Source organism: Phodopus roborovskii, unplaced genomic scaffold (assembly GCF_943737965.1).
Source record: "Phodopus roborovskii unplaced genomic scaffold, PHOROB, whole genome shotgun sequence".
Taxonomy (NCBI): Eukaryota; Metazoa; Chordata; class Mammalia; order Rodentia; family Cricetidae; genus Phodopus; species Phodopus roborovskii.
Genome location: NW_026126517.1, coordinates 35,637,584 through 35,665,022, shown reverse-complemented (window position 1 = coordinate 35,665,022; position 27,439 = coordinate 35,637,584). Strand labels below are relative to the sequence as shown.

The 27,439-nt window shown below is 38.4% G+C and overlaps 1 protein-coding gene across 11 annotated transcripts in view; it reads left to right on the top strand.

Annotated features, from left to right (window-relative positions):
- The first annotated feature begins 1,674 nt into the window (after positions 1-1,674).
- Positions 1,675-27,439, top strand: part of Neo1 (neogenin 1) — a 168,936-nt gene continuing 143,171 nt past the window's right edge. For 7 of the 11 annotated variants that reach the window (XM_051197605.1, XM_051197602.1, XM_051197610.1 and 4 more), the window contains exon 1: positions 1,676-2,142. In XM_051197605.1, coding sequence (XP_051053562.1) covers positions 1,977-2,142 — 166 coding nt within the window. In that variant the 5' untranslated portion in view covers positions 1,676-1,976. Of the gene's footprint in view, positions 2,143-27,439 lie in introns of all 11 variants that reach the window. The other 4 variants (XM_051197609.1, XM_051197607.1, XM_051197606.1 and 1 more) reach the window with 2 other exon arrangements.

Genomic DNA, 27,439 nt, shown 5'->3' with positions numbered 1-27,439 from the left:
ATTAATGAGACGGTTCACAAAAGTCAGACATGAAAACCACTGCTATTTTATTAGCTATAACTCCTTTTTTTTCAAGATTGGAGATAAATGTAAGTCTCATCTCAGAAGTCACATTATACATAATTTTAATATAATGAAACCCTCCTCCATCTTAGATAGCCAAAAATTAACATTTGCAAGGCAATTTATAGTTTCCAAAGAGCTTTTCTCATCAATTATCTCAGAAAACTGAATAACGATGTGATTATTAAAGGTTAATTAAGCAAATACTTGTGAAGTAATTGGGAGGTAATCTATTTCTAATTTAACAGGTCAATCAGGGGGTATTTAGGAAATATTTTTTTCTGGTTAATAACTCTAACCAAAACAAGATATATAAATGGTTTCCCTAGTGGAAAATAACAAGCATGCTTGCTCTTTTAAGCCAACTGTTTCAAAGAACTGGGAGAAGGGAAGACTCCTAATTTCACTGTTTTAATGAGGGTTCTAAGTTCTTCATTCCCCATGTCAACCCACGCTTTATATTGTTTATTTTGGAATAAAATAAAATTTGAAGTCACTAGAGTGAAAAGGCATGGTGTGGTGGGGTGTATCTTGCAGGATACGACGCATTTTGGATATTGACTATACAAAGAAGGGAGAAATCCAAGTCCTATCAACAATCCAACATAGAACAGTAAGGGCAATCCCGTCTGCAGTGGACTACAGGCTGTTGTCGCCTAACTTTGGGTACCTCGATCCTCCGTAGTACCTGGTGGTTGAAACCCCAATGCCCGAGTGCTCCGGGTTTACTGAACAGAGACACTTTGACTCCCAGGTACAAAAAAAACAAAACAAAACAAAACAAAACAAAACAAAAAAAACAAAGTGACCCATCCAGGGCCCTAGGTAAAATGCTGCAGTGACTGCAAAGAATTAGCCCCAGGGAGAGTCACAGGGTTGGGTCCCGGCCTGGGCACCCGATGGAGGAGCGGACTTCCCGCACCTTTGTCTGAGCCAGGGCCCAGTGTCACGGCGGGAACGCGGGGCTCAGTGGTCCAGGCGGGCCGGGTACCACCCGAGAGGAAGCCGAAGGTCTGCAGTGCCGCCAGGCCCCCTCCCACGGGAACCGCGCCAGGTCCCCAGCAAGAGCCGGGCGGCTCGCTATTGTTTTTGGCGAGCACAGAAATCCGTGCTGCGACCCTCTGCGCACCCAGGTTTCCTCCCGGAGGCCATTCGGTTTCCTCTGAGGCCCTATATAGGGGCCCGGGGCAGAGTGGTGCGCTCAGGATCGCTGCCACGGCGTCCGAGCCGCTCGGCTTTAGGTCTCCGCCTTTGAAGGTGCCCGCCGAGGTGAGAGGAAATCTCTCCCTCGGATTAGGAGCGGGAGGAGAGGAGGCGGATCGCTTCTCCGGGGTTTCCCTGACGCCAGCAGCAGCGCCCGGCGCGCGCGCTCCGCGCCCGTGCCCGGCTCCCGAGAGCAGCGGGGGGAGGGGAGCAGGCTCACCGCCTGCCCCTGCGCCAGCTCGGCTGCACCGCCGCGGTTGCCCGCGAAGCGACCGCCGGGATTGGAGCCCGGCAGGCCGCGGGGCGCGAAGAGGGAGCTCGTGGGGAGGGGAGGCGCGCGTGCGCGGCTGTGCGCGTGCGCGGCACGGCGCGCTCCGGCGCCCGCCCCCCACCCTGCGGTCTCCGCCCCCCTCGCTCCACCGTGAGGATCCCGAGTCGGCGGCGGGTGGCGGCGCCTGGAACCTGGAGAGACCGAGCCACCCCCCGGCTCTCGCCCGGAATGTACTGACTCCCCTTCTTTGCTCTCCTCCCCGCCCCGCTGCAGGAGGGAGGCGCCCGGAGTCTTTCCCCCTGGGCGCGCGAGGGGGCCGCGCGGGCCGGGCCGGGCCGGGCTGGAGCCGAGCCTGCGGCGCTGGGACCGTCTGAGGCGCGCTGAGGGAAGGGCGCGAGCGCTCCGCGGCGCTATCGCCGCCGCCGCTCGCGGGGCAGAGATGGCGGCGGAGCGCAAAGCCCGGCGACTCCTCAGCACCTCCTCCTCCTGGCGCTGCTGCCCCACACCGCTACTGCTGTTCTTGCTGCCGCCGCTGCTGCTGCTGCTCGGGCGCCCGGCGTCCGGCGCCGCGGCCGTGAGGAGCGGCTCCCCGCCGCAGTCCGCAGGTAAGCGGGGCCGGGCCCGGGACGCCGTGGGGGCTGGGGCGCGGCACCGGCTCCTGCGGCCGCTGCGGTGGGGTTTTTGTTGTTTGTTGTTTAGGATCCAGAGGGGAAACATGCGGGAACTTCTCCGCCTCGGCCCCCGTTGCTGGAGAGAAAAGGGTCTCGCGTGGCTGAAAGCGGAGCGGGCAGGAGGGGCCCCTGCCGGGGGAGGGGCGCCTCCGGGACCCGGCCTGGAGCTCTGGGGTCCGGTTCTGCGCTTTGTACCGGGAGGCAGGTTCACCCCTCGCCTCTTTCCCCTCCCCCAGGCTCATCCCACTTGTAAGAGTGGGACATTCTTGTGCTCACACAAGCACCAGTAGAGGCCACTACACACCTCATTAAATAAACAATCGTACAGCCAATTCATTAATTTTCAGGAAAGGATGGAGGAGGGGGCTTGAACATTCTCTCTCTCTCTCTCTCTCTCTCTTTCTCTCTCTCTCTCTCTCTCACTCACTCTCTGTCTCTCTCTCTTTCTCTCTTTCTCTCTTTCTCTCTTTTTGGGGCCTGGCCACGGATTGCCCAGTTTCTGAAGTCCAGGGAAGTCGGATCTCCAGGGACTTTTCTCTCAGTGATTGGAGGCCGAGTCTTCCGGAGAGGGGGTGCCAAGGGGCATACTTGCCCCTTCATAGTCAGCAGTGTTGACTTAGCCATAAGAACGCCTTGGAGAGCGGCTCCAAGTGATCCTGTGGAGAAGTGCTTCCGTTATGGAACGCCTCTTCTTTATGGATTTCAACTGTTTCAGTGTTGCCCACTCTTAACCTGTGCAAAATTTAGGCATCGGATTTTTAAATACTCGTCTATTGTCTTCAAATGGATATATGTGTGTGTGTGTGTGTGTGTGTGTGTGTGTGTGTGTGTATGTATGTATATGTATATACATATATAGAGCCTCTTTTTTTTTTGGTGTTTCATGCATTACTGGAATCACCTGAATTCTTATTTAAAGGGGGGTGGCAATTAAAGGGGGGGTGGCAATTAATTCGTCAAGCCTCTGGTAGTTGAGGAGCAGGACAACACTTGGAGGGCAAATTGACCTGTGCTTTTGCTAACCTTGTTTGCCTAAGGTGGTGTGCCATACAACTTGACAAAACTTTAATGAGATTTAAATTTTTACAACTGAAGGCCACCTGATTGGACACAATGGCAATTTGTAGCTCCTAAACCAAAAACTCATTTTCCTTTGATTATTATGAAATCATTAAAATTCATGTCGCAGTATGATTTGGCTGATAAACTTTGGAATTTTGCATCGTGTGTATGTGTTTATCGCTTACGATTTGCCAGTGTTAAAAGAACATTTTTAAACCCACACCAGTGTGTATTATCTAAACTGCTAAACAACAGTGTTAATATTAAATTAGGGTCATTGATGCTGTGATACGTACTTGTACAAAGTTTTGGGTAGTTTTCAGACTTGAAATGTAAGTAACTGAATAGGAATGGGGAAGAGAAATGTAACAGTTTTGGAAAACAAGTTTCCTAGTTTCATATGTAAATTTTTATATAGCTCATCATGTGTGTTTTTGAGTTTGTACCTGGAGTTTATGTTTAAAGTTTTTGCAATGATGAGGTGCAAGGCATTAGTCTTTTGAGTTTTAGTTTGGTGTATAAGGGAAGATAGCTTCTCAACTACTAATTACATAGTTAGTGACTCTGATAGCTTCTCAACTACTAATTACATAGTTAAGTGACTTTGATAAGTACTGCAAAAGAGAATAGGTTTTGAGAATGTATGTTGGAGTGATTTACCTAGCCAGTGTCAGGCTTTTTCAGAAGATTGGAGCTGGTGATGGGGTGGAGGTTAGAAGCTCACAGCTAATTAGCAGTGCATTAGAGTCTAGAGCACTGGTCTGGCTCTTCCTCATAGGCCTTATTCTCCTTCCAAAACATTTTCTCTTAACCTCTCTGTCTCTTTACGAAAATTAAAAAAGAAAAAATATCACTGCAAGGAGCAGGGGCTGGTCTGTTCTGTCATGAGCTGTGGAAGAGATCGAGGGGATGGAGAACTGAGTAATCAGTTGCTGGATCAAGCTGTCTATAAAACATATGTCATTTGTCAGAATTGTATGTTTACTTACTTTTGAAGAGTGGTAGGCTTGACTTTTGGTAGGGGCATGAGGATGTTCAGCAGTAATAGAGAAAAATAAGATAAATGAGTGTTTTACCATTTTAGGGTAGACAATTGGACACGTAGAAGAAGAGAAAATGAAAGGATCCTGATAGGAAAAGGTTAGCAGTGGTGAAGAAATGAATAAGCACACAGTCGGGTTTTGGGAAGGGAGGGCTGGTTACTGAAAAGATCTGTGGTGATCCTTGGGGAAGATGGATTGACTGAGCACCCTGTGAATTGCAAATGTTCTCAGTTGAGAGTAGACATTCTTCATAGAGGACCCTACAGATTCTGACAGACATTTACTTGATGTGACACATTACCTCATAAGATGGTGTTTCTGTTTTTAATAACATCTCTTAAAAAACCTTGCTTCATATTTAATGTTCACTCCCGCTCTTAAATTTTAGCTTTCCCTTGCCTTTATCAGCATCAACCTGTATCACTTAGTATTTGCTTTTCTCTTGGTTTCTTCCTTTTTCACATCTTTCTTTTGCTCATTCAAATACTGATTTCTAACATCTGTGTCGTTCTTTCCTCCTGTCCTGTCCTTTTTTTTTTTTGCCAGTAAGTTAATGACTTTGCTGGTTGTCCCCTAACTCCCCACTAGGTAGCTTCACTGGTGCAGGTCCAAAGGTAGACTCACCTTTGTTCCTCTTCCCCTGTCCCTTTTTCTTAGTGGTAATGAACCAGTCATTATTACAATGATTGCATGGATTTGTCTTGTATCACGGTCTTAACCATCATTGTCCATGCCCTCTCCCAAGTTAAGATCTAGAAAACCTTCCTGTTTGATCTTTACCTCCTAGGGATTTTTTTCTGTGTGTACCTTTTCATCTGTATCCACACCTGAACTAGAAATAGTGGCATTGTAATGAATCTGTTTCAACTGTTGCCTTCTAGGCGTCTGTCTTCCTATTGGAATATTCTTTCTGAAATATATTTCTAAGTGTGGAACTTCCAGTTAAAATGTCTTATTTTAGTAAGTGTCCCATAGTTGCATAGTTTGAACACCTTGGGATAGAGATTGTGAGATCCTGTGTGCTCTTTAACTGCCTCCAACAATCCCAATTTAAATTAGTCTCCTCTCACCACTCTTCTATATACCTTTTGTTCTCTTACTCCAGATTAATTGCAGAGCTTTGTGCCTTCAGGCCTTTGCACATGCTGTTCTTTTTTTTCCTGTTAAAGCCATATCCCACTTCTTTAATGCCTATCTTATCAGAAACATTTTTTCCCTCTCTCTTTATTGGCTTCTCCCCCAGAGAGTTAATGGTTGGCTTCTCTTTTAAAATACTTTTATTTGTCTTGTATTATTTATTTTTTTTGTCATTTTTGCTAGTCTTAACATCTTGAGGGTTGTACAAATCTCAATTCACCGTTGTATACTTGGTATGCTGCAATCGGTTGCTTGGTAGTTAGTAGTTAATTTGACACAAGTTAGAGACATCTGGAAAGAAGGAACCTCAGTTGAGAAAATGTTTCTATCAGATTGGCCTGTAGGCAAGTCTTTGGGGCATTTTCTTATGTAAGAAAGCAGGCTGAGCAAGCCATGAGGAGCAGGCCAGTAAGTAGCTTGCCTCCATAATCTCTGCTTCAGTTCCTGATTCAGGTTCCTGCCATGAATTGTTCTCCTGGGTTCTCTAGGTTATAGATTGTGACCTGGAAGATGAAATTAATTGTAAGATGAAATTAATTCTTTCCTCCCCAATTTGCTTTTGGTTGTGGTGTTTATTATAGTAATAGAAGGTAAACTAGATAATGAGAAAACCAGTAAGTGTTGAATTGTGCCTGGCTGCTTTTGAACTAGTGGGCCATAGAGCATAAATATGATTTCCTTTTGTGTCTGAAGACAGATTCTTGTAAAGTATATGACAGTTGTTCCATTCTTTCTTCATCCCCCTTTGTTCACTCTTTATGGATTTTTCTAACTCTTTAATGAGGTTAATCATTCTCTTAGATATGCTACCATTTTAGTATTTATCAGTTTTGTCACTTTTTGGAAGGATAATTGACTTTCTCTGAGTTGTTATAAAAAAGACTTGATGTTCTACTCTGTTGGGATGAGGGTACAAAAGGTCATATATTTCTGGGGTGAATTCACAGATAAGAAGTGTGTTCCTTAGCAAACTGTCTGAAAATGAATACATTATGTGGGATGATGAAAGGACTTTCATGTGGAGGCAAGGGGTATGACTCATGATTCTATAACTACACATATATCTATAAATTGGGGGCTGCAGGCAAGTAAGAATAATACCTTTCAAACCTATTAGATTACCAGGAAAATGAGATGTAAAGATGTAAACTTAATTATATTTGTGTAGAATTTTTTTTAACTTTTATTGATTCTTTGTGTATTTCCCATCATTCATTTTGATCCCACTTATCTTCCCATCCCCTCTCATTTGCCCTCGTAACCCCTCCCAAACAATACTAAATTTAAAAGGAAAACAGAAAAACTAAACAAAAAAGAAACAAAACAAAAAAAAAAAAAAAAAAAAAAGGAAGAGAGAGAGAGAGAGAGAGGAAGAGAGAGAGAGAGAGGAGACTCTTGTCAGGGAAGCTGTAGTGTGACCCATGTAGAATAGTTTTACTATTTCTTTTTCACCTTTAGAAATAAAGTGTGATTCATTTGTTACTTTTAAAGATTTATTCTCTCTTACATACACAGTCTCAATTGATTATTGTTAGTTTTGCCTTCTATATTTTCTCTCCATCAAGAAAAAAAATATATATTTTTTTGATGGAGAGAAAATATAATGTAAATACATATCTTTTATGGAGGCCCTGTGTAATAGTCTTTCCTTCCAAATATTTTGCTAAGTGATTTCTATGCCTTTAGTAAGTGTGGGCACCATACTATATTGCACTCATCACAGGAGAACAGTTCGGGCATTGGCTAGAAATAAGGTTGGTCAGAGTGAGGTGAGTTTGATTTAAGTTTGGGAACACCATCAAGTGAAATGTGATTTTAAAATAGAGGTCAAAATTTGAATCAATTTACAATAAGAGTATTTTCATTAAAAACGTGTAAGAGACTTAAACTTACTAGTAAAATATTGTATTTCATTGTAGTTGCTGTCTACTATATGGCTATTCTTTTACTTCATAACTATGTATACCTTTAGATGTATGCATACCTTTAGATGTTTTCCCTTAATGTGTTTCTTCTTTTTTAAGTGCCACATTATCTTTAAATTATTTTATTTTTAAAACTTAAAAAATGTATGTTAGTTGCAGTTAAACTTGGTAGAATTACAAAGTACGTTTTATTATTTAAATGGGAAAATCTCATTTTTTAACCCATGAGTAACAATTTTAAATACTTTCTTTCCTACATTTACATATGTATGTATAATTTTCCTTTTTACACAAAAGCAAAATTATACAACTTAACTATTTTTAACATGTATTTTTTTTAAAAGATTTATTATTATTTAATGTGTATGAGTTTTTTTTGCCTGCATTGGTATATATGTGCACCACGTGCATGCCTGGTGCTGTGGACCCCCTGGAACTGAAGTTCCAGACAGTTGTGAATGGCCATGTGGGTGCTAGGAATTAAATTAAGAGCAGCCAGTGCTCTTAATTGCTGAGCTATTTCTCTAGTTCTCAACATATATTCTTTATCTCATTGTTGGAGATCTTTCCTTTTAGTGCACACAGATTTTTCTCATAACATCATTTGAAATGTTTGTGTACTTTGGAGAATGAACATAGTATTAACACTGGTCAATAAAAGTGGTATTTACAGAAGTCACAATGTTTGAAGCAGCATGCCATCTCTTTAATCTGCATTTTGTATTCAACATTTCTGCATTTTACAGATAAGAAAACTTGAGTCTTAAATTTTAAGTGCTTTGTGAAGGATTACAGAGCAGATACCATCTGGAAAAGTTGGCATTCACTTGCAGGTGTTTGCCTGTCTGTATACTGATTTGTATCCTGCCACCTACATATTCTTCTATTATTGATACTGAACATACTTTCACTGGTTTGCTGTGATAGAGTTGTGTGTTAAACAGGTTTTTTGTTTGCTTGTTTTGTTTTTTTGCATGTGGTCTTTCCCTTCTATAACTTTGGATTCCCACATACCTAATCCTAACCCCCTAACCCTAACCTGATAAACAGTTTTTGTGTCTGTGTAGGGTCAGGGTTTATTATAGTTAGTGTTAAATTTTGGATGGTGCCATTTCTTGACTTGGATCCTGGTCTTCATGAGTGCTAAAAGGAACTGAGCACCACCATGCATTCTTTTTCCTGATTATAGATATTATGTCATCAGCTGCATCAGAATCCTACCACTTGAATTCCCTGCCATGATGAACTGTACCTTTGAACTGTGAGCCAAAATAAGTCCTTTCTCCAATAACTTGCTTTGTCATGCTATGTAATAACAGGCATCAGGAAAAGAAACCAAGTTAGAGTTCCAGTCATTCTAGAATAGTACTGGTAACATTAAGAATAATGCCCCATTCAGCATCCCACTGTAGGCATGTAGCCTAAGGCCCTGAGTTAAACCTGTAAGTACCACAGTAACACAAAACAACAAAAACCACTGACTAAAACATTTACAACTTTTCCAAGATGTTTTTACCTTTAATTGTGAATATTTCATACTAAATATTTTTATTTTAATTGCAGATCCCGTAGTCTCTGTTTTATCTGTCAGCTGAAGGGTGGAGCTAATTAATAGGTAATCTGGAGTCCTCCTACTGGAGTCCTCCTACTGTGTACTTCTACACTTATTCTGCAGTATAAAATTGAGCCGTGGCTTCATCTCAGCTAGATGATTTCTGTATAGTTCTTATATTTTAAAACTGAAGGTTTCTGGTTTGGATGTGAGAATTAACCTTTTGACATTCTGTAAGATTTTAATTATGTATCTTTTCCAGGTATAAAGTAAGGTATGATTGGGAAAAATCTGTTCATTGCTTATAAATGATTGTATGTGATTTCATTTTATATGTGCAGTGTTAAGTAATCGTGAAGCATTTTAAGTTATAGTATTACCAGAAATAATAGCTGCTTACTTTCAGGCTTGGAATGGGCATGCATGGAGTTGTTGACAAGGTTACAGAGACAAGGAATGAGCAGGTTTTGCTTCTTTTTCTAAAGATGTAGTTGTTTTATATTAATTTAGACTGGCCTCAGGCATGTGATCTCCTGTCCTAGGCTTCTGTGTGCTGGGATTTTAGACATGAATGTACCACCATGTCTAGTTTATAGGTTTTGTTTTAGTGAAATCAGTACTTGAATAATTCTTCATAAGGAGTTAGCATCTGGGTAGTCTGCAAATACGATTGTGTATCTTTACTTCTTTAAAGTGCCATTAGATATAGCCTTTGAAATGGTTTTATAGTAAGGATTTTTAATTTAATTTTTTATTCAGACATTTCTACTGCAAGATATAAAGGTTTAAATAATTTTGGTTCATTGCAGACACATCTTTGAGGGTTAATTATAAAGCCACACACGTTGGAGATAGATGATAGTTAAGGTGAAATGGATGTGTTTTCTGTCCTCAGGATGATTTAGGTCTAATAGCTGAGATAAAATGGGTAATAGGTTGCTGGGTGGTGGTAGTGTACACGTTTAATCTTAGCACATGGGAGGCAGAGTCAGGCCAATCTTTTTGATTGTAAAGCCAGCCTGGTCTATACAGAGAAACCCTGTTTTGAAAAACCAAACAGACAAAGATAGGTAATAAGTAACTTGATTTGGAGCAAACACCATTACTGCTATAGTTGGAAAGCATCCTGAAACCACTATGTCAGTGCTGATCGAGTAATAGTGCAGCTTCCCCTCATAATTCTGGATCTGGATTTTTAGCGTAGTCCTACTTGGTTTTTGAAGCCAGTAGACAGTAGTATAGCATGAGTAATAAAAACCCAGAGACAGATGTTGGGGTTGAAGCTGAAGATCAAAAAAGCAAAGCAGCCAACTACTAGAGAGTTTTTACCTCTACCAAGGCTAAGACCGAAGGGGGTGATCCTCTCCTCAGAGTGACTGCAGACTGCAATTCTCTCTACCTAAAACCTCACTATTCTCAGACTCACTGGGACTGCACTGAGCTCCTGCCCTATGTTCTCTCTAGTGCTGGTATTAAAGGCATGAGCTGTTTCTTTTTTAGACTGATTCACTCTCATGTGCCCAGGCTGGCCTTGAACTCACAGAAATCCATCCTGCGTCTGTCTCCTGAGTGCTGGGATTAAAGGTGTGGCCACCACTGCCTGTCTTGTATGGCTAACTAGCGGCTTAACTCTGCGTTCTGATTGTTAGTCAAGCTTTATTTGTTAGATTACAAACAAAATATCACTACACAGGAGTTCACAAGAGTGAGTTATTTTTCATTTTTCATTTGATTCCTGAAAGGTTTGCATATATGAGGATGCTGTAGTAAAGTCACCTGAGTTCAGCTACTACAGTGTCTTCTGTATTATGTATCTCTGTATAGATTCTGTGCCTGCATTTTGTGTGTGTTTTTGTGTGCCCACATGTGCTACTAGTACTGGGAATTGAACTTAAGGCAAGTTTTCTTACCACTGAGCCCGAGCCTTCTGTAAATATGGAGACAAATTGTTCTTTTTTGTTTGTTTTGTTTTGTTTTCAAGACTGATTATTAGTTGGCAGTAGTTGGTAAAAACTTACTGAGGATTCCTGAGCAGAGGGAATTTTAAAAATTATGCTACATAGATGTTGAATAGAGAATGTTTTTCTGTTGCAGAATGAAAGAATTAAAAAAAAAATCAGTGTGTATTTTCATATATAAGGTATATTTGTGAAAATGTCATTATAGTTAACAATTCAGGAATAAAATAATAAATTGTAACCTTTGCTTCATATATAATTTTTAATTTATAATATAACTAAATGGAAAAATTGAGCATCTTGTTGATTAATTTTTGAAAGCTTTTGAAGTTTGAGTGGGGACTGTTTTAAATTAAATGTGTATTGTTTGTTCAATGGATTGTATACAGAAATGATTTGATGATGACCTCCTTTATTAATAGCACTGGAACTATATTGAACTCAACCTTTATGCACCTTAATGTAACTGAGGAAGAGGAATAAGGGAATTTTTGAAGTTCATGCATCAAGCAAGTTTTCTGGAGGCCTCCTTTATGAGAACACTTTTGTTATAAGCACTTGTAACAGATAATCTAGTTTCTGAGTCCATAGCTGACCAGAAGTAGGTAGAAGGATTGTCTTGGATACTCCTGACCACAGGAGATTGTGACTGTTGCAGTAAGGAAAGTTTAAACAAGCACAAGAACACAAACTCTTCCCATATACAGAAATAATTGAACAAAATAGAAGAAAATCCCCATTTCTGTCTACTACTACTGGGTACTGTTTGTCCCTTGCATTCCCTTTACCTTTTCAGATTATATAGATTATATATATGTTGGCTGCCTGGGAGATATATCTTCCCTTAGAAATCTGCAGTGTGACATCTGAGGTTGGAGTAACTTGAAAATGAATAGGAGAGGTGGTGAGGCCCTGGTAGTCCTTATTGCTCTGGCCATGGCATTTATCTTTATGAACAATATTGCTAAACTTGATTGCTAATTGGAATTTTCATTTTTGTGTAAAGTTAATTGTTGATTTGATTCTAAAATAATTTTTAAAATTATAAAAAATTGAAGGAATGTATAAAGTAAGATGTGAAATCATACTCCAGAGCTGTCCTCAGAGGTAATCACATTTAATAATATAGGATTTTTTATTGTATGTATATAAATTAAATACTTAAAGCAGTACATCTGTAACAAAAATAATGAGTTCGATTACGCTCTCCATACCACTTACCAACTTGTTTTAGGACCTCTTTGTACAAGAATGCATGTAAATGTGCCACACTTGTTTGATAGCTATACAGTATTTTGTTAACACAGTCTACTTAACTAGTTGTTTTCTGATGCTCCTAAATTTTTGGTTGCTAACAAATGATATAATGAGTTCACTTTTTATAAATGTGTATATGTTCATGTGCATACGTACCATCAAATAATTGTGGAACTGTAAGATAGGAGAACATTTATATTAATTTGCAAACGATCTTTGATTTTGTATATATGTGAATCTGTGTATTAATTTTTGGTAACTATTTGCAAATTGTTTGCCTAAAAGATGATTCTTAACAACAGATGAGAATGTCTGTTTCTCCACACCCTTGCCCATAAATGATTTGTTCAGACTTCCTAGTTTTTTAACAACTTGACAGATGAAAACAGAGTGTCTCTCTGTATTTATTTTGTATGATGTATGTGAGTGCTGCTACATACGTGCTGTGGTACTCATGTGGATGTCAGAAGACTGCCTCGAGTATTGGTCTTATTCTCCTAGCTTGCCTGATGAAGGATTTCTTTGTTGTTTGGAGCTGTATCTGCCAGGCTGGATGGCCTGTGAGCTTCTTGGGATTCTTCTGTTTCTTGTTTTCCATCTTGTTTTAGGAGCTCTGGGATTACAGGTGTGTAGTACTACATCTTCCTAGCTTTCTGTTGGTTTTGAGGATTCAAACTCAGGCCTGTGTGCTTTCACAGCAAGTGCATTACCCAAAAAGAACTACCTCCCCAGCCTTTATTTTTGCATTTATTAATATAACTTGCATCTTCTCAGGTTTTTCTTGATAGTTTATGTTGATTTTGAGAATTATCTGCTTTTTGTTCACGTTCCCCCCCCTCCCCTTTGAGTTTAGTGGTAATGCTGTACAGAGGAAATTGGAGTTCCAGTTTAGGTTCTTAGTGTTGTCACCTACCATGATGTGATCTATCAAAGGGGTCGATGCTATAGTCAACACTAATCTGTTAGCTAAATAAACTTTTCTTTATAAGCTATCTAGTTTCAGGTATTACATTATCATGATATTAAATGAACTAATACAGAGGGGCAGGGCACTTTGAGCCAAAAATGTCAGCAGAATGTATTTATAACTGTATTACAGAATTGGAAATCTGGTGAGAGGTATGGGCTGGACATGGATGTTCAGGAGTTATTAGAGAGAGATAATGTCCATGTCATGAGAATAGATCTACTTAGAAAGAGAGAAAAACCCCAACCTGCAGTAAAGATTTAGGAACATACAGTGGTTGGGTTTACAAAGGAAGGAAAATGCCCTATGTTTGCAGAAGATACTGGTACCAAAGCTAGGTGAGTGTCTAGATAAGAACGGTGTAACACGTACCGTTTTAGTTTATCTACAGATGGATTACTCTTTGAGAAACATCCATATAAATAAGAGAAATAGTGCTAAAATAACTTTGGTAGTATAGCTGTGGTTTCAGTGTTAGAGTGCTAGGCAAGGAGAGAGGTTACAAGGATTATTCTGGGTAATTCTTCACTGTAAATAACAAGTATAATGACTTACCACCCACCCAGTTGTGCTGAGGTAACCTAGGGTTGATATATATCCATGTTTAGAACCAAGCCTGTTTTATCTTAATCATCCAGTAAACATGAACTATTATCATTCTTGTTTTGTTGTTTTATACTAGATTGAGAGGAGAGCCTAAAAGACATGAAAGTTAGATATGCTGATATACCTTGGCTTATATTTTTGTCTGATGGCTTTGTATAATTAGGTGTGTTTGTGGTAAGGATAAGCATTTGTTTAGTTTTTAATGGTCAGCTAGTTTCTCAGTATCTGAGCTGAGAGTGAGATGAGACAGTAAAGGCCAAAGCAACAAAAATGTTACTGATCAACAAACTAATTCTTACTCGTCCTCCTCCTTTTTCTTCTTCCTTCTTCTCTTTCTTTCTTCCTTCCTTCCTTTCTTTCTTTCTTTCTTTCTTTCTTTCTTTCTTTCTTTCTTTCTTTTCTTCTTTCTTTTCTTCTTTTTTTGACAGTGTCTCAGTCTGGCCTGGGATTCACTTTTATAGCCTAAACTAGGCTTGAATTCCTCCTAGCATTCCTTCTGCCTCAGTGTTCCTTGTGTTGGGATTATAGGCACAAGACATTAACACAGGCCTTCTGTGACCTAGGGGAATTATAAATTTGGTTCAACATAAAAATTTCAACTTTCTTTAAAAATTATGACATTTTTGTTGATGTGATTTTGTTGTTGTAGCTATTGTTTCTGGAGTGTGAACTTTGTAGATGACAGTGTCCTGCTGCAAAGCCAAAAGTTTGCATACTCCTACAATCATTCTTAAAATGTTCGTTTTTATTATAAGAGTATAACATTTGTTATGTAATGGATAGATGAGTAATCTTTAAAGATTGACCTGTTCTGTATGTGGGAAAAGAAGTTGGAGATAGTGCTGGTGGCTATTTTTAATATCTGAAGTTTAACCTTATGTATGCTCATACTGGATGATAGGGAAAATGGCTTGTCACTTAGTACTCTTGCTTTTGTTCACTCTCTCATGGTTACATTATTTTTTATCTAAAGTGGATATATGATGTGGTTTTTCTGTATTTGGTGTAGTTTTCTTTTGTATTTGTGAATTTATTTTAGGGTAGGAAAAGTTTCTTCTTTCATTGCTTGTACTTTAATTTCTTTGTGGAATTCCAAAGGTAAATGTACTTTCCCCCCTCTGTTCTATGTGGTACTTTTATTTCTCATTTTATTGTGTCAGTTTTTTTTTTATTTGGAGACAAATTACTATGCATACACAGTTATAATTGCCTTTCTAGTGAGTAAGTGTGTTGCTAGGAATTTATTAATGTAACTTCAGCTTTTTTGTTTGTTTGTTTGTTTTGAGACAGAGTTACTCTGTGTGTCTTTAGGACCTATCCTGGAACTTGCTCTGTAGACCATGGCTGACCTCTCAGCTGTTATTTGAAATAAGATTTATTTTTATTTTGTGTGTATGAGTGTTTTGTCTGAATGTATGTAAATGCACTATATGTGTACCTAGTGCCTACAAGGGACAGAAAAGAATCATGGGTTCTAACTGAAATTCCAGGTAGTTGTGAATCACAATATGGATGCTGGGAACTGAACCTTTGTTCTTTGCAAGGGCAAAAGTACTCTTAACTGCTTAACTAGAGCCATCTTTCCAGCTTCTCAGCTCTTTTTTAGTGTTAAATATTTATATTTGTTTTCAAACATCATTCAGTCTTGAATATACTATATATATGTTATATATATATAGTATGTGGCTAAGTTATGCATTTATTTTTTTATTTTTTTAAGTCAGTTTGTCCATTTTACTAGACCACGAGTATTTAATGTAATAGCTAATATATTTAGCCTTTAATCTTTCATTTCATTATTTAGTTTTCCCTGTTGATTGTGTGTTCTTTCTGGATTTTCTTCCTTCTTTTATAAATTTTATTTGTGTATGTATGTTGTGTTTTGATGTATCTTTGCACACACACGTGTGTGATACATATGTGGAAGTTATTGAATAACTTTTGTGGTTCTTTCCTTTCAACATCATGTGTGTTCTGAGGATCAAATTCAGATTCTCAGGATTACACAGCAAGCTCTTTCCTGGGCTAAGTCATTTCTCCAGCCCCTTTTCCTTCTTTGTTCAGGTTATTTTCTGTTAGCCACAGTTGTTACTTCTTTTATTTACTCTTTTATTTCAGTAGCTCTAGAAACATATTTATATGCTTTCTTGGATGGTGCAAAACTTTTTATAATTATTTGCCCTTCTCTTTTAAATTCTTACTCTTTTATATATTTTAATTTTCTTTATATTTCAGTCCTCCAAGCCATTACTATTATCAATGTCTTCATTTATTTAGATTTGCTCATATTCTTTTCTCATTTCTTTTTTCGGAGTGTCTGAGCTTCTATCTGGGATTATTTCCTGGAGACTATCCCTTAGTATTTAGTTAGGTCTGTTGGAGATGGATTCTCTGAGCCTTTGTCTGTCTCAAAACATTCGTATTTTAATTTAATTTTGTATGTTTCCCCTTCAGCCATTAAAGTGTGCCATTCTGTTGTTTGCTGGATTCCATCTTTTCTGTTGAGAAATCAGGTGCACATGTAGCTTTTTTTCTCTTGGATAATATACTTGCCCTCCATCTATTAGCCTCCCTTAAGATTTTTCCCTTTAATGTGACTGTAAGAAATTTGATTCTGAGATTCTTACTTGTGGCTTTCTTTGTATTTGTGTGCGGTTGGGCTTCTGGTAGCTGTAGGGCAATCACTTAATATCAACTGGAAAGTTTTTTTTGGTGGAGGGGCTGATTTCTTCATATACTTTCTCTCTTTGGAATTAGTTCATTTAGGTTTTGCACCCTCATCTCTGACAGGTTTAGAACAGCTCTAGTTTTGTGTTGTATTTACCCTGCCTTGGTTGTTAGAATAAGAATATCTTTATTGAAAGCAACACTTTCATTTATTGAGTCCTTTGTTTTTTGTGTTTTTATTTCTAGAATTCCATTATGTCTTAAAGTTTCTAAATTTCTGATTATAGTTTTATTACTTTAATCCTTTCTCGTGCAGGTGGTGGTGAGTATTCTTTTATATTTTGTGATTTTTTTTTTTTTTAATTTGAGATTGTCTTGTCTTTTCATGTTTGTGATTGAATGTCAGTGTTGTGTACAAAAATTTATAGAGATTATCTGAATGGCATTGTCATCTCTAAAAAAGGTCTTCCCTTGCTTTGCTAAATGGTTATGTTAGAGGACTTCCAATCTCAGATCATTTCAGTCTGTTCAGGGACTGAGATGATTTAAAATTGGGCTTCTGATTCTATGAACTGAAATACTTTAGGTTTACCTTTACTTTTTGGACGTAGTCCTTTGAGATCCCAGTCTTCAGTTTAAGGGACTTATCCTTCTTTCTAGCAGGTCCTCACCCTTACTGTTTTTCTTCTTGGGTTTTGATGTTGTCAAAAGTTATGATCAGGGCTGGGGAGATGGCTCAGAGGAAAGGAGCTTGTGTTCAAACAAAAGGACCAGAGTTTGGATTCACAGCATTCACATTAAGTAAAGAAAAATCGAGTGCATGTAACCTCAGCTCTGTGGGATCATTGGACCTTCCTAGGCCACTAAACCTAGCTCAGGGAAATTAGGCTGAGATTGATAGAACAGGACACTTGACATCCTCCTTCGGTATCCTCACACCTAGGACACCTTCACATGTGTGTGTATACACTACACATACTCATCAGTTTAGCTCACTTCAACCTGTTTAAGCAGTAGTTCGTAGAATGTGCTGATTATACTTAACGTGTAAGCAGTAACTACTGTTGACTGACTTGAATTTTGTAGACAAATGTTAGAAAATAGCAAATGGAGGATTCCCCTCCCTACAATATTACTTAATTCACCATGCCAACAAATCTCTCCCTGCAGCCTACTAAGCTTTTTCTTTATAATTAAGTACCCAATTTACACAGCAGATTTCATTCACTTGAGGATTCAATCCTTGTTTAAACAGATAAGGGTAACAGCTTATGCTTGGTTAAGAAAAATTGTGAATGCAACCAGAACCTGGGGCAGTTCACTTTTACACTGTGTTCTGTTCAGAAGATGAGCACTTTTGTAACCAACTTATAGCTACTCATAGGCTGATTATCTAGTTTGTTCATCTTAAGACTGTGAAATCATCTTGTTTCTCATCCCATTTAGATCTAGTCCCCTAGGCAGTTTAGGTTACTCTAAACTCTTAAGTAAGCCAAGGCAAAAAAAAAAAAAAAAAAAAAAAAAAAGGAGATGATGTAGATAAATTAATGGCTAATGTGAAGTTGCTCCTGTTTGTTTCTTTTTTATCTAATGTTGAGTTTCTGTGCTCTTTTGGAGTGTCAAAAATGATTATTATGTAATATTTAGTGCAATAAAATGAGTTGTTGATGTAATATTCTTGATGAGGATACTCTCGTTATTTAGATTATGGGGCCATTTAACAGTTCAGCCAGATAAAATTCTATTTTCATTTTTGAATTATTGTAGGCACATGGTACCCACAGCTCTCCCAACATCTCCTTTCTCCTTTGCAAGCATTTAAAATACAGATGATATGACTGGAGTAAGAGGCCAAATGAAGAAGTCAGTTACATGCCATTCTAGGTAGCAGCCATAGCTTTTTATCTTTATTATCCTCAGGCCCTAGTAGTACATTGCCTGACATGTCAGAAATGTTTTAAAAGACATTTTTCTTTTTGGTGCCTCTAACATTGGGCTACATTTCTTGCCCTTAACATTTTGTTTTTGAATGAAAGACCGACTGGAAATTACCGTCATAGGAAGAAGCATTTAACTCATCTTTCTGCCTTTATAGAAAATTCAGGCTTAGGTTCAAGACCAGCTATTTAAGTGTTCCTATAGATTGCTTGGCTTAATTATGCTTTAGATAATTCAAAGAGGTAGATAAATTTAATATATAATAAAACCCAACAAACAGCTTCCTTGCAGACAGTCATTATTGGGGAAAGGGCAGGGAATGTGTGTTATTATGTGTTTTACTTTTGGTGCCTGTATTTGTTTTTGGTTGTGAGCCTAGCCTTTAACAGCTGAGCCATCTCTCCAGCCCTGTGCCTGTATTTGTTGAATAGTATGAAGCATATACCGAACCACATAATACGTAGTTTTGTTCTTAAGGAACTTGTGTAATACAGTATAAGAATTGCCATCAATACACTGCATGATAAAATGCCAAATAAGTTGTATACTTTTCCAAGCATGGGGTTTTTAAGTTAAAACAATTAATGCTTAGGGCACATCATTAGAAATCTATGCAGTTTTCAGTTCTTCAAGACCATATGAGCAGACTTGAGTTGGATAAACACTCTAGAGTACACATTGATAATTTATCTCTATTTGACTGACAGGAATGTGAATTGCTTGGTGTAAATTATATGACCATTCAGCCTGTTGATAATTTCTTTTGTATAGGGTTGCATTATGTCATCAGTTAAGAGATTTCCCAAGGCAGTTATTTTTATTAGTACTGGCCTGTTGTGAAATTATTTACCAACGTGTGTGTGTGTGTGTGTGTGTGTGTGTGTGTTAGAATTCACTAATACTAGCATTAAAAAAAAAACTGTTGGGGGGACATTTGTGTATCCCCTGATCTTCCAGAAACATTCAGCCCCTTCCTTTGGATCTTATAGATTGTAAAGGATAAGTACCTTCATTGTGTCTTCTTATAGATTGTAAAGGATAAGTACCTTCATTGTGTCTTATGTATATTTCTAACTCCCCTTTCTTTACAATGTTTTCTTTTAGGCTCCTTCTGACAACTCTTTACCCCTTTACATGGAGGGCCAATCTCTTATGCTTATTTTGCTGTTAGTATGGCTGCCACTTTCTTCTCTCTTACAGCTTTACTAGGATTTAAAGGGATCATGCTTTGGTCTATAGGGCAGCTGTGTTTTATTAGCTCTTTGTTCCCTCTTTGGGTCATGTTATAGGATGGGAGGTAATATCTGGGAAAGAACTCCACTTTCAGAAGTGCTGAAACATTTTTTGTAAGGATTAAGAAAGGAAAACTTGGTAGGATAAATGACAGCTAATCTCTTACATCAGCAGGGCAAGTTTGGGGTCCTATTATCAGGCTGTCACAACTTCATTTTTAATTGGCTGCATTAAAAAAATGAAAATTAAACTACCAGTTATGCTCTTTGCTCTCCTCAGTGTTGGCAGTATAAAGGCTTATTCACAGAGAAGAGAACATGAACCAGCAGGTACAAGGACGCTATGTGAATGAAGCTCTGCCCAGCTGAGTGACTTGTCCTGGTTTAAGGTATAGCAGTTGGTAACTTCAAATAGTATGTTTTCTCAGGGGGAAAAGTTTAGTCTATTTATCCATATTTAACTAAAACTGTTATGATTCTCCAATGGGAGATACTCATTTATTCAATAGGCATTTATTGAGTAGCTACTGTGTGCGGGGCACTGTGCTAGGTGATGAGAGAGATAAAAATTAATAAAGGGTGTATCATGTGTAAATAATCATAATGATTTGTAGAAAGTAATGGGTACTGTAAAAGGAGTGCAGAATGGTTTGGGAATTAAAAGTTGACATTTCTTCTTGACAGTGTAAGTCAGTGTAAACTTTCTAGGGATTGTAGAATTTGAGGAAGTGCTGTAGGCCACACCAAGAAGAAATGGTTCTTAAAAGATTTTAGGAACAGTAGAAGCCTGTATAGATAGCATCAAGGGAGCTACTAGTTGGTTATTGTTTCCTTGTATTGTTTTACAAATTCCCCCCCTCCCCCAGCTTTCTAGTAGTACTGGATGCTTCTAAGATTGGAAATGGGAGATATTAGACTAATTGGTTAAACACTCAGTGTTTTGTTTCTCATGTGCCAGGGACTTTTGAAGAATGTTAACATAGCCAGGGGTGTGGTTTACATCGGTAATCTAAGCACTTGAGAAGCAGAGGCAGGACAATTGTCACAGGCCTGAGGCCAGCCTAGTGTGTGCGTAGTGAGTTACAGGCCAGGCAGGGCTATGGGAGATACTGTCTTTGTGTGTGTGTTACATGTAATAAGTCACTTTTTTTTTTTTTTTTTTTTTTTTTTTTTTTTGTGGTTATATCCCCAGTAATTGATAAGCAAGGATTTGAAACCAGGCCAGGATTACTAAACTGTGTAGTTTTCTCTCTCAGAATTCCTTTGATCTCCAGAGTGTATTGGCTAACTCTTGTCCCATTTGTTTTGTTAATGCTGCTTCCCCTATTCTGAGGAGAAAGAAAAGCAGCTCTTTTCTAATCTCAGAAGTGCTATGGCAGAGTGTTCTAACAAATTTCTTTTAAACTGTTACTGCTACTGGTTATTTTCTGTGCCACTGTTTGTTCCAAAGAACAGAGCTTTTACGAGCAAAAAGTGGTATGCATTGTAAGTTGTTTTGTCATATAGTAGACCTGAGGTTGTCACTTATTAGTAAATATTATGTGTCTAAAAATAAAAATATTGGAGTTAAAACTTATAAGATAGTTTCTTAAATCTTGTCTCCTGAAAGATAATAAATGTACTTCATGTTAATGAGTAAAATTGCCCAAGTTTACTCATAGTCTTTAGGACTTTTCAGTGAGATACTGAAATATAGGCATAGTTGAAGTGTATGTAAGTGTACTAGTTTAATGGCTATATCAGTGGTTTTATTTATTTATTTTGCATTTTACTAGTTAGAGAAAATATTGTAGTTTAAATGTCCCCCTTTGTTTGGTGTTCTATATATTTGTTGCAAAATTCATGTGGTTTTGATTGGTGTCAGGTGTTGATGTATGTGTGTGTCCTCCCGTCCCCCATGTCCCTGCTTTTTATGTAGTCTGGGCTGGCCTCCAGCTTTCTGTGTAGATGAGGTTGGCCTTGAAATGTCTGATCCTTCACTTCATCATCGGGATTAGAGGTGTGTACCACCACACCTGTTTTTATGTGCTGGGATTGAATTAGTGCTTTATACTTGTTAGGTGAGCACAGCACAACTGAGGTACAGCTCTAGTTTCTCATGTATATTTTTATTTTGTATTTTTGTTCATATTCACAGTTAAACAACTGTTAGTGGAGGTAATTTTCTTCATGAGCTTCTGTTCTTGTTAAATAGTTTCCTTTCAAAAGTCAGCTGTTAGTGTTGGAGCTACAAAGATTGAATAAATTTCCTGAAAGGAAACGATAATAAAATATTCAGGAAGTTGTTAGGAAACAAGAACTTATGGTCTTGTTCATTCAGATAAGCTGCTGAGACTTTTTAAGTATATCAAAATAGTTTGTATTAGTGGAAGGAATGAAAGATTTGTCAACTTCCAGTTGTGTTGGAGACCTTGGATTATATAGAACATTAGCATATAGGATGCATAAATGGAAGAATTTTTTTTTGCAGCTGTTTGAATACCCCCTCATCCCTTTTTTAAAATTTGAGTGTTTTTTTTTTTTTTTTTGCCCCAGAGAACAATGTGAGGGCTCTCTGAAGTCAGTGAGTAACCCACTAGGGAACTTGTTCTTGAAGAGACCTCACTAGTTGGTGGCCTTGCACCTCAGGAGTGTGAAACAAGCCAGTATATGACAGTTTTTCTTCCCCATGATTTGCTTTATGGTCACCTCTTCTAGAACCCGAGAGGCCCCAACACTGTACTTAGTAGTTATATATTACAACTGTAAGATGTGCAAAATTAAGGGTTTTATACCTCCTCTTGAATCATGTATTCTTCAAACCCTACAAAACTTAAATCAGCCTTGGTTTATGATACAGGTTAGGTGTTGTTTACTTTTTATTTATTTATTTTTTTAAAAGTGTGATTTTAGATTGTTTTACTAATATGGGTGCTTTGCCTGTATGTGTGACTGCATCAGATGCATACCTGCTAATGGAGGAAGTGGTTAGCCTCCATGTGGGTGCTGGGAATTGAACCCAGGTCCTTCACAAGAATAAATGCTCTTAACCACTGAACCAGCTCTCCAGCCCAGGAATATTGGTGTCCCTCTCTCCCTCATGCATTGGTGTTCTGCCTGCATGAGGGTGTTGGATACCCTAGAATTGGAGTTACAGACAGTGTGATCTGCCATGTGGGTGCTGGGAATTGAACCCAGGCCCTGTGGAAGCACAAGCAGTGCTCTTAACCACTGAGCATCTCTACAGTCCTTTGGGTTTCTAAATGTGGCCGAGGACAGTTTGGTGAAGACTACTAGGAAAGGAAGCACTAATGAGAAAACTGAGCAATTGACTCTAAGGCAGCATCTCTCAACCTGTGTGGGTCAGGGAGGGGTCAGACTCCCTTAAGGCCATCAGAAAACACAGATATTTACAATATAATTCATAACAGTAGCAAAATTATAGTTATGAAGTAGCAACAAAAATTTTATGGTTTGGAATCACTACAGCATGAGAAACTGTATTAAAGGGTTACAGCATTAGGAAGTTTGAGAACCACTGCTATAGAGTGTGGCATGGCCAGGGATCCTTTCCCTGGCACCAGGGAAACTTGGCAAGTTTCTAAAACTTGGGCAAGAAGGGGCGTGGGATGGGGTGGGGGAGCTTGGGCTAGAGGAAGTATAGGGAAGGCAAGGTGTGTTTTATCCCAGGTAGTGTTTACATTAAGATACTGTCTTTGAATTTAAAGATACATTTTCAAATAGTGTTTCCAGTAGCCTTTTTAAATAGCTAAAGAATTTCAAGATAATATATTTTACACAGAAATTTAGTAATACTTTAGATTTGCCTTGGTAGATCAGTCTTCTATTTTCTTATCGTCTGGCTTTTTTTTTTTTTTTTTTTTTTGTTTTGTTTTGTTTTTTGTTTTGTTTTGTTTCTTTGTTTTTTGAGACAGAATTTCACTGTGTAGACCAGGTTGGCCTCAAACTCACAGAGATCTGCCTGCATGAGCCACCACCACCTGGTCTTGCTTCATTTTCTATCCCTTCTTTTTCATCTCTTATTCTCCTTACTTTTGTATTCAAAGCTCTCTTGTACTTCTCAGGATTCTGAATGACCACTGTGTATAACCACATTTTAAAGTTGTATTTGATATGTTCTCTTTAAGATGACCTGGAAACTTTTATTTACTGTTAAAAAGAAGTGTAATACTCCCAGAACCAATTGTACATAGCCTGTGGTTAACCAACTCAGTTTCAAAAAATGCTTACAGTTATTTATCTTTTCTTAAAATTCTTTCTGATTGCTTAATAACATTTCTAGAAAGTTGTATGGATCTGCCACCTGGTGGTGGAATAGTATATGAAATCCCAACTTTTAGAAGTTTATTAAGTTCTACTTAAACTTTTTTCTTTTCTTTTAAAGATATGTAACATTTTCTTCTCCCCTTCTTTTAGTTGAGAAAAAAATGTTACTTTAATGGACTACTCAAGGAAAATGTTGACTAATTTATTTTACAGCATAATAAGAGACTTTGATTATGAAATTTGTATATTAATCAGTTGTATACATTCTGACTACTTTGAGAGCACGATCCTCTTTAGTTTGGGGAGATGGGACTATTGAGAGTATTGTTGATTGTAGTACTTCCAAAATACATAGTCGTCAACTCAAGAAAAAGTAAAGTTGTTAGGAAAAAGACTTTTTAGGGGAGTTAGCAACAGTTGGGGTGTGACAGACACAGACAGCTTAATAAGGGAAGGGGGTGGCAATCAGGAGGAGTTGAATAGGGTAGTTAGGGTTCTAATGAGAGAAGGGACTATGAATTAAAACAATAAAGTAAGTAAATTAGGAGTGGGAGTTGTGTGGAGTAAAGATAATTAGTTCATTATAAAAATTTGTTAGCACATTATAAAACGAATTACACTTTTGTAGTTCCTTATGTAGACTGTATATTTCTTTAACTATCACCATAGTCAAAACATTCATTACTCCCTCAAACTCAGCTTTGCTTGCTAGCCTTGTTTTTTGAGAGAGGGTTTCACCACATAGGGCTGGCTGGTCTAGAACTTGCTATGTAGATCAGGCTAGCCTACAATTTACAGCGATCCACCTGCCTCAGCCTCTGGAGTGCTGGAATTAAAGGCCACCACTTCAGTGTTTGCTAGTTCTTTATAGTCAAATCTGTACTCCACTAATCCTGGCAACCATTGATGCATTTACTATCCCACGAGTTTTGCATTTGAATGTTACTCAAGTTGAATCAACGGTTTCTAATCTTTTGAAGCTGTCTTCTTTCAATGAGCATAATGCCTGTGTGTTGTATGTGTCAATAAATTGTTTATCTCATTGCTGAATAGTATTGCATCCACTTAATGAAGAAAAACTGGTTTGTAAACACTTTGTGGGAACATTTGTATATAGGCTTTTTTTTTTTTTGTTAGCATGTTTTAACTTTACAGCAGCAAAAATCTCAAAGTGAGAATACTGTATTGTGGGGTAAATGCTTAACTTTATAAGGGACTGTTGAATTATTCCCTCAAATGGGCTGTACCTTTTGGAATTTTAACCTGTAGCATTTGAGAATTCTAGTTGCTTAGTGGCCTTCCAGAGTCTTGATAGTCTCAGTTTTGTTCTCGTCATTGTAATAGATACATAATGGGGTCTTACTGTAGTTTAATCTCCATTTCCCAAACAAATTATTATGTAGAGTATCTTTTCCTATGCTAACTGTTCTTTTAAAATTTTATTTGTGAGCCCAGCAGTGGTAGTAGTTGTGTACACCGTTACTTGTGTACATCACTTGGGAGGCAGAGCAGGCTGATCTCTGAGTTTGAGGCCAGCCTGGCCTACAGAGTGAGTTACAGAGAAACCCTGTCTTGAAAAACCAAAATAAATAATAAAGATAAAATTTTCTTCGTGTGTGGCATGTGTGCAATTGTGTATGTGTATGCAGATGTGTTCACTCATATGATTGTGTGTGGAGGCCAGAAGTTGATGTTGGGATGTCTTCTTCAATACCTCGTTCCTAAATATTTTTTTTAACTTAAAATATCACTTCCCTTCTTCCTCCATCTCCTCCCATGCACCCCTATTTCTACCTCCCCAGCTCTTCCCCTTCCCTCCTCCTCCTCTCTCCCTCCTTCCTTTTCCCCTTTCCTTCTCCTTCCCCCCTCCCTCCTCCTCCCCTCTCTTCAGCTGTCCTGGCTATCCTGGAACTTACTCTGTAGGCAAGGCTGGAATTCAAGGTGTTTTCTACCACTGCCTGGCTCTTTTTATTATTGAACCCCCTCTATATATGCATAAATATAAATGCAACCTGCTGAGCTGTTTGATTTTGTTTGTGTTTATGATTTCAGGACTGACCACTTTAAATTGGATAATTAATTAAGGGGTTCATCCTAGGAGAAACTAATTCTCCCTCTCTCAGCAGTCATTAGTGCTTATTTGTTGTCTAGGGGTGTGCCAGATACTTCCCTCTTCTATTAGCATGTCTGTTGTTACTGTTATTGTTCAAGCCTTTTTAAAGCAGCCATATTGTTGAATTATCATGGATGTAGTTTCCCTGCCATTTCTAGGAGACCATCTTATAGCAGACTTCCTGGTCCTCTGGTTCTTACAGCCTTTCTGTTCCCCTGTTCTGTGATGTGTCATGAGCCTTAGGGGCAGGAATTATGGTGTCTGTTGGGACTGGGCTTCCATGATCAATTGCATATTTACCTGTCTCTCTAATAATATAAGTCTGTCTCTCCTCTTTCTTTCTGTTTCTGTGTATATATGTGTATGTGTATATGTATGTGTGTGTTATATATGTGCATCTGTGTTTGTATATGTATATGTATGTCTTTATCTGTATCTCTGTGTGTGTGTGTGTGTGTGTGTGTGTGTGTGTGTGTGTGTGTCTTGAATGAAATTACGATAATTGGTCTGACAGTGTACCCTGCAAGAGCAATAAACTCTAGCCCTAATATCAGGCATGTGACCCTCTGTTCAATTTGTTGGTTAAGTAGACGAGGTAAATCTCAAAACCAAATAGACGATTGCTGTTTCTCTTGGTTGTCTTACAAAGATTGAAGGTAATCCCTATTGCTGAAGACATCACACACTTTGGACATAGGATTTGGGAGATCCGAGCTGTAACTAACTTGAAAGCCTCTTTGTGCAGTGTAATTTCATAATAGGCAAGTTGCCAAGGGAGGGAGGCAGTCAATAGTACTGCTTAGGTGTGATGCCCCTGATTCACAGCAATAACCAGCATGGCATGATATCCTTAAAGATGCATCAGTAGTGGGCATATCTGGGTGGTAACCAATAGCTATCTAATTGGATTGTGGCCCAATTAACATGAAGGAAATCGTGCCTGGTACTAGAAACCTAACCAACTACCTGGAGTTATTGAAGTCAGGTATTGGAGAACCTACTACTATTACTTTACTAGACCAGCATTAGCTTTAACTGCATTCTAAAACTTCATTATACCCATAGTATAGTTCTTACTCTGCAGCAAATGGAGACCATTTCAGAAATCCACTTAATTTTTTTGAGACAGGGTCTCTTCACAAAAAGCAAAGCCTATAGATTTGCCTGCCTTTGTTTCTTGGGTGCTGAGATTATACAGCTTGCTTTGACAAATGATTTTTAAGTATTTTCTTCCAGTTTCTTGTTTACCCTTTCATAATCAATGTATTTTTCAGGACAGAAGTTTTAGATAGTGTTGGGTGCAGTTAATTAATTTTTAAAAGGTGAAACTTCTTTTAGTATCTCTCATCTTGGCATAATCTAGGTTTACAGGTTTTTTGTTTTGTTTTTTTTTCCCCCTTGGAGTTTAGTTTTACATTTGACATTTAACATTGAATGAATTTCTGATGTAATTTTTTATATAAAGTCAAGTAGATTTTGTTTTGTTTTGCTTAAAGATGCTTATTTTT